Genomic DNA, 8,187 nt, shown 5'->3' on the forward strand with positions numbered 1-8,187 from the left:
CGGGTAGGCTGCAGCCCCTGCTGCAGTGGGTTGCCATGGGCTACCGTATGTAGCCAGCAGCCAGCNCATGGGCTACCGTATGTAGCCAGCAGCCAGCGTGAGTGGCCAGCAGCCGCAGTGAGCGGCCGTCCAGAAGCCGGCGACTGATCTGCCTCGCCCAGGAAAAACGCAATGATGGTGCAAACTTGGGCCAGTGAAGCAATGTCCTCCACAACTAGACTGAAGATCAAAAGGACAGGAACTTGTCTGTTCCCCTTCCCCCAATTCCCCAATAAAAAAAACCTTTACTCCTCCTTATCAAAATGGCAGTTCTTACCCGGTATAACAAATGTCATTTGTTTTTAATTAGGTAGTTTTGTTTTTTCTTAAGAACAAAGATGCTAAGCATTTTTTAAAAACGGTGGCAAAATATACATAACATATAATCGACCATTTTAAAACATGTTTAAGTAGTTCAGTGGCGTTAGGTATATCCACATTGTTGTGCAACCATCCTCACCATCCATTTCCAGAACTTATCTCATCCTGCAAAACTGAAAAACTTTACCCATTCCCTCTTTCCCCTACTCCTGGAAACCACTATTCTACTTTGTATCTCCATGAATTTGACTAGATACTTCATAAAAGTAGAATCATACAGTATTTGTCCTTTTGTGACTAGCTTACTTCACTGAGCATAATGTCTTCAATGTTCACTGTGTTGTAGCATGTCAGGATTTCCTAAGGCTGAATGCAATTCCATTGTAGGTATATACCATATTTTCTTTATCCATTATCCAACAATGGACACATAGGTTATTTCCACCTTTTGGCCATTGTGAATAATGCTGCTGATCAACATGGGTGTACAAATATCTGTGTCCCTGCTTTTTAAAAAAAATAAAAAATACTTATGATCTATTTTTGGAGGGAGATTTTGAAGGAAGTTTGTTAAAAATGAAACTTAAAAAAAGTACACACATATTTTGCATTAGCTCCAGGATTAGCAACTTATTTTAGTTGAAAGCCACTGAAAAGAGAACCCAAATATCAATGGTACTATTTGCTTTAAAGAAACACAAACAACACAAAAGTATCCACTGCAAATTTATTTTGCATTATTATGCATTAGGAAGCTTAACTTAAAAACCAAAAGTGTATTAAAAAGATAGTCATCTCTGTTCATAGCAGAACAGGTTTCAAAATATATTTTCTTTTAAATGTATTCAGTCAGTACATAATCTTTTATAAAAGTTGTATATATATATATATATTTCTGTCAACACCTTCATTACATTTATAAATACAAGATTTACACAGCACTCCATCAAAAAGGAATTAAAACTCCTTACAAATATCTACATATATTTCATACCTATAAAACTTTCAAAGGAGTGCTCTGTTAAAGGTAGGCCTAGTTAATGGTTCATTTACTGGTGCAGCAAAATACATATAAATCTGTAAAGTTTTCTTTGTCCATAAAACCTCTCGAAAAATTAGCAAGACACTTACTGTGAAACTGAGCTTCCTAAACCATCATATTTTAGATAAGAATTTGAAGTACATATTCCCATGAGATTCAAAAGTCACACAGATAGAAATAAAGACTACTGAAAACAAATGCATACTACACAGAGTAGTTAAGGCAGGAGTGTAATGAATGAAAAAATTGAGAAGTAGGACACAGGATATGTGGATGAAAAAATAGTAATAAAGCATTATGAGAGTCTGAACTTGGATATAAACCCCATTGGCATCCAGTTAGTAACTCTCAACCTCACTTAGGAATGTTCACATTGTTGAAAACTTTCTTAGAAGTGCCCCCCGATTTCCATGTTGCCACCAGAATGGATATGTTTTCTTCGGTAAAATCACCTTGGATCTGACCAAGACACTAGGTTCAAAAATCTGAATTGCTAGTTCTTTATGATTTAAATTTATAAGAAAAATTTCCTTCATTGGTAAAGGTTATCACTGATCAATATTATTAATATCCAGAGGTGTACAGGCTGAATTTCATTCTAACCAAGACTATTAAGTAAAGAGAAGGAAAGGAGAGTAAGACTAGGTTTTTGTTTGACCTTTGAACAAAGGTAATAGATCTCTGATAACTGAGTTGACTTTTGGAGCAGCCACTCATAAACACCTATGGACTAAGTGGGCACTTTTCAGAGAAGCAGGAAGGAAGAAAAGAAGAAGGGATTCTTTACCTCAAATCTTGCCAGAGGCGGCAGTTCTACTACAGTCCTGCACCTTCTACTGAAAAGGACATGGAAAGACTGCTGTCGCTCTTACTCTAGAAGTATTGAAGGAAAGCCATCTTTTCTAGTAGAGATGGTTTTTCCTATTTTTGTGTTTCAAAATTTGGACTCCAGATAAATTTGAGAGTTGCATACTGTTTGCAGAAACTTATTTCAAATCTTAACTTTTCTAATATACAAACTGGAAGACAAAGAATGGAAAAGGAACAGGAGAAGGAAAAGGAGGGAGGCAGAGGGTTGTTTATCAAGCTTGGCCCTGAAGAATGCCACTAGCATCTCCCCTCCAGCTCCAGGAAGTCTCCACGTGGTGTGGCTCCCCAGTGGCTCTCAGAGACAGCATGTGCAGCATCTCCTTTTCTGTCAAGTTCATAGCTCAGTGCACTGGTTCCCAGGCTCCTCGAAGGACGCGAGCTCCCAGATGCTGCTGTCTCGTAACAGTGGCTCAATGTCCTCATCACAGCCCCGTTCCGGGCTGTTGGTCAGATTGCCGCTGATGCTGTTGCTATGTTTTTGAATTCCATCGCCTTTAGTGTATTCGGGGATGAATAAAGCAACCAGAAAAGACATAAGAACTATACACGCCCCAAATAAAAACGGGGGGCCTGGGATGACAGCTCCCTGATGGGTGCAGAAACAAATGGAGATGAATTTGGTTAGTCTTTTCAATCCAAAATTAGTTCTGGAGGACATAAAAACCACACCACCTCAAAGTGAATCATTTTCTCATAAGCAAATGTTTCATTCAGTGTCAAGGCAAATTCTACTAGAGCCTAGTGTTTACAGTATGACAGAGGACAACTCATCACTGTTTTTTTTACCACTTCTCAAGTTTCACCAAACTTGTAAACAACAGTTGTTTACCTCTAATCTTATAATATGTCCTCAGATCATGCATTCTGCACATGAACATTAATTCCAATTTTGTACAGAAATATATACTAAAAATCGCTTGGCAGGAGAGAAGAAATACCAATTAAAGAGTAGAAAAAGAACTCTTTAGCTCAATTTCTAGTTGAAATTTTAGGTCATTCCATCTTTTATTTGGCCTAGGCTTTACCAGAGTAACTGTGTAGGTGAGAAAAGAATATGAACAGGGTTAAGACAAATCTTTTACATAAGATATTATATCACTGAAATGATCCCTCCCCAATCCCAGGAAACACTGAACACACACTTACGACTGTCAAATACAATAGTAATATTATACAAATAAGAACATTCTCCAAATTTAAGGTCAGATTTTGATACAGTCAGACAAAATCACTGTTATAAAACTAGACTCATCCCCAGCTTACCTGCAGGGCAGCATTGTTAGAACTCATTTCCGGTTCCAACTCAGTCAGCTCCACGTGGAACATGTAGAATATGAAGCCATACAGTGCTGGCCCCAAGCCATTACACAGTCCTCTTATTCCAGTTATGATCCCCTGAGCAACTCCTATGTCAGAACAAAGAAGGAAGTCAGTCTTCTCTGAAAAGCATCTCAAGACTGGACTTAACAGTACTTTCTTACAAACTATGATATACTGATTCAGCGGGGCTGAGTAGTCTGTGCTAAGGAAAGTAGGTTAGGGATTTCACCCACCATATTTTCACTCACTGCACAAACAGTTTCTTGATTTTACTATGTCCTTTTAATGTTGTCACTCTGTGCCCTAATATCTGCAAGGATGTGAAATGACAGCACTGTTTCTGAAGTCCCTTAGGGAATAACAACACAAAAAACTTAATATTCTCGATTTACAGGCAGTTTCCACTTTTCTGTGGATAAAGATGTTCCTGCTCTACTCATTTAATTGTGCTTTTACAATACCAATCTGCCCTTTGCCTCCTTAGTCCCTGTGAGCCCACAGCAGTCTTGGTGCTGGTGGTCTCAGCACTGCCTGAAGACTCCGTTCCTCAAGGTGACCTCTGCATGGTGACCTGATGCATCTTCCTACAGACTTGCCCTGAAAAACCCCACAAGTGCCAATTTCTAGGTATCTCTGGTTTCTAACGTGGCAGGTAAAAAATTAGGTTGAACCATATGAAATGCATGTTTATAAGTCAAAAATGGTCAGAGACAATTCAACCTAATACAGTGTGGTGTAATAATTTTGTACGCTGTCATTTAGAAACATCTGAATTAATATATAAGCATAAAAAGAGTCATGAAAATTTATGCCATAAAAGATAGGACAGTGTCTCTGATACCAAGCAGTGCCTCTCCTCCACAGAGGCCTGTCTTCACTTCAGTCACACCACCTCCCCAAGGATGTACAGTCAGCTGAGTAACCGCAGGCAGGGTGACACACAGAATTTGTGGTCAAGTGACATTATTTTAAATTGTGGACATGAATAAGATGGCTAATTTCTGATGTGGAAAAACAGCTGCAATGAATAAACTATCTTTTCCAATCTAGTTTTTTATTGAAAAATTTTAAGGGCTCTAAGTCATTAAAAATTTTTTTCCTTCTAAAATTCACTACTACCTGACTACAGTAAATTGAGCCATTAAGAGATGAAGAAGGAAAAGGATTAATTCTGGCAGTGAGAGCTGCCTGATAGGGAAGCCAGAGGCACAGAAGGATGAAGAGTCTACAGAGTAGAGTGCTACTCTCCATCTTAATTTTGTCTCTCACTCTGCATCCAATTATCAATAACTACACAGATTTATTTTTTCTTTATTCTCTCAAAGAATCATTTTCTAAATTAAGCTAATGGACTTTGAGTGATTCCAAATTAAGGAATTTTAGTGATTACAGTGATTAAATAATCACTCATTGTTTTACTAACTAATCTATCATTATTTAACAGACATCTGTTAAAATTTGATTATAGTCTAGTTAATTCTAATGATATCACACAAAGGAGGAGTCAAAACTGAAACAACAAAGTAGGTTCTAATTCTTAGTATTCTCAACTATTGAGTCCAGATTTTAAAAATAGGAGTATAAGATCAGAGCAGGTAGGAAAACAGAATTTTCCTATTTGCCAAAGTAAATAGGTATGATTGTTGGGAAGGGACCACATGGCTGTCACCTACTGCTGTGTCGATGTGAAGAGAGGCTCAGAACTGCTCATGCTTTTGGCAGGTATGTCTCAGCTGAAGGAGGAAAACAGAGGGGACGGTGACCTCACCTTGCTGATCTGACTCTGCATTCCGAGAGACAAGGGCACTGACTGCTGGAAACGTGATGCTAGACATAGCGGCCAAAGTCCCTGCTGCCCACATCATCCTGCAATGACAAGACAAGCTGCAGTCAGGTGGCAGGCCAGCTCCACGGAGCTTGCTGCTGAGAGTACAGTCAGTGGCAAAAGCACAACACGCTTTCGGTTTTCTACATATTAAGTTGTGTTTACTTTTTCCTTTTTAAAACTTTATTTTTTTTAACCTGGAAGGTTATATGTCACCCTATTAATACTGATTACTTCATAGGCTGGGAGAGTTTTATTTCTTTATTTTATTTTACCTCTTTCAAAATTTGTTCTTCTTCTGCGCCGACCTAGTGGCTCAGTTGGTTAAGAGTTAACTTAAGAGTGTGAGCTCTGAGCAACAGGGCTGCCAGTTCGATTCCCACATGGGCCAGTGACACTGCACCTGAGCTGAGCTGCCGCTGAGATGCCAACAGTTGGCAGGATGGCTCAGCTGGTGAGAGCATGTGCTCCTAACAACATGACTAGCCTGTTCAATGGTGGGCTACGCCAGCCCATAACTAAGACTGAACTCGGCACCTTGAGCTGAGGTGCCAGCTGGATGGCTCAGTGGATAGAGCATGCGCTCTTAACAACAAGGCTGCCAGTTCTACTCCCACATGAGATGGTGGCTATGCCCACCTGCAATGAAGACTGAACTTGGCACCTTGAGCTGAGGTGCCGCCCGGATGGCTCAGTGGATAGACTGTGCGCTCTTAACGACAAGGCTGCTGGTTCAACTCCCACATAGGATGGTGGCTACGCCCACCTGCAACTAAGATTGTAACACAGCACCTTGAGCTTAGAGGCCACAAGCTGTGATGGGCAGCCAGATGGAGCCCTCTCCAACTAAGATTGAAGAACAACAACTTGGCTGGCCTCCCTCCCCAATTACCCAACACTGTTCCCCACCCCTAATTCCACAATTTAAAAAAATAAAAAATGAATAAAAATAAAATGCTTAGTTAAAAAAAATTATTCTTCTGAAGCTGAATAATATTGTATGTCAACTATAATTTTATATATGTATAGTTACGGGATATGGAGTACAGCATAGGGAATAAAGTCAATGGAATTGTAACAGCTATATACAATATCAGAGGGGTAGTAGATTGCGGGAGAGGGGTTATCACTTTGTGAGGGGTGAAATGTCTATTACATTGTTTTGTATATCTGAAACTAATAAAAAAAATTGTTCTTTCTGGCTTTCCTGTTACCATCTTTAGATGTAAGCTTAATGAGGTTTAAAAGAATTTCTTGTTTCTATAAATACCACATTTTCCTCACCAATTTCCCAGTTTCTCTTTGTACTTCTCAAAGGCTCACCTTCCCACTGCTCTTGAGCTGCTCAGTGTGCTACCCCTCAACAAAGCATCATGTGCCACCAATGGAAAAAACCCCCAGAAACCTGAAGTGCAGGGGGACATCCTTCAGACTCCAAACTTGATTCCTTAGACTTTTGTCCTTTTCTCAAAGAAAGGGCCTCAAGTATGTGTCAGTATTAAATGAGCATGAAGAAAGTGAGGCCCCAGGTGGACTTAAAATCTGCTTGGCCAGACTTCCTCGGGGATGGCTGACATGTACATCCTTACTGAAAAGGAAAAACTTCTCAGGTTGATAAAATCTTTTTAACATAGTACAAGTTTGAAAGAATCAGCTACTGAACCAAGTTCATAGGACCGAAATCCTTTTTTTTTTTCTGTTCAAAATGGAGATGAGGAAACAAAACAATTTTAAGGTTTCAGAGTCCAAATGCTACTCAGATTTGAACACCAAGAAATTCCAAACAGTGGCTTAGACTTTACCCTTTGTGTATGTTTCACATATGGATGAAGCTGCCCCTGTTTTGAAATGATAGCCTGGGAGAGTGTTCATAAAGGACTTCATTCATTGCAAATAGAGACTGAGACCTATTTACCTATCATTAATTGAGAGGAGACTGTTATTTTGGAATACAGTTTATCCTTTACCCCTTGTGCTTTAATATAAATACAAGGGAAAAAAAATCAGTTAAGAAACTTCCAGGCTCATGGGCCATCTTTAAATGCTACTATTAGGAACTGCAATTTCCCCCATGTTCTCCAATATAAGGAGCAGCAAAATTAAAAAAAAAAATTTCAAACATCAATAATGATGATCAATATCACTAAAGACAGCAATTAACACCCCATTTACCAAAAAGAGAATCCATATTAAGAGCAGTAATTCGTATGTAGAGTTGAAAAAAATAATTTTCTGTTTCCCTCAAAATAAGGCCTCGCCAGAAAATAAGCCGTAGCATGATTTTAGGTGCCAAAATACGGCACCTTGGCATACTGAATATTTTAAGCTGAAGGAGTTTGTGGAAAAGGCACCCTTCTCCCTGAAACAGGTCATAAAACTCTCAGGTGAGGGGTGTGTGCCCTCCATATCCTTGAGAAATCATGCTTATTCTCCGGTTAGGTCTTATTTTTGGGGAAACAGTTGTGGTAAAGGAAAAAGCACCTCCCAACTCACTGTGAGAGCCTGGCTTCAGCGTGGAACTTAGCGTGGACAATCAGGCTGCTCACTGTCAGCTACATTATAATTAGAGCTAAGCAACTCTTTTATTCCAAACATTTATTTTTAGTTTTCTGTTACTTTTTGGAAAAGTTACCTTTTCGAACCTTAGTTTCTCAGAGATCGTCTAAACCCAGAAGGAAACATCTTAGATCTACCAAAATGTATTACTTGGGTGCTCTGAAAAAATAACGTGTGTGTGTGTGTGTGTGTGTGTGTGTGTGTGTGTGTGTGT

At 39.2% G+C, this 8,187-nt stretch overlaps 1 protein-coding gene across 2 annotated transcripts in view; it reads right to left on the reverse strand.

Annotated features, from left to right (window-relative positions):
• Positions 1–1,067: 1,067 nt before the first annotated feature.
• Positions 1,068–8,187, reverse strand: part of SLC71A2 (solute carrier family 71 member 2) — a 115,899-nt gene continuing 108,779 nt past the window's right edge. For both annotated transcript variants that reach the window (XM_019633043.1, XM_019633042.1), the window contains 3 exons: positions 5,361–5,458; positions 3,536–3,678; positions 1,068–2,858 (listed from right to left, as the gene is read on the reverse strand). In XM_019633043.1, the coding sequence (XP_019488588.1) occupies positions 2,607–2,858; positions 3,536–3,678; positions 5,361–5,458 (493 nt within the window). In that variant the 3' untranslated portion in view covers positions 1,068–2,606. The remainder of the gene's footprint in view (positions 2,859–3,535; positions 3,679–5,360; positions 5,459–8,187) is intronic.

This window comes from Hipposideros armiger, unplaced genomic scaffold (assembly GCF_001890085.2).
Source record: "Hipposideros armiger isolate ML-2016 unplaced genomic scaffold, ASM189008v1 scaffold_1229, whole genome shotgun sequence".
Classification (NCBI taxonomy): domain Eukaryota; kingdom Metazoa; phylum Chordata; class Mammalia; order Chiroptera; family Hipposideridae; genus Hipposideros; species Hipposideros armiger.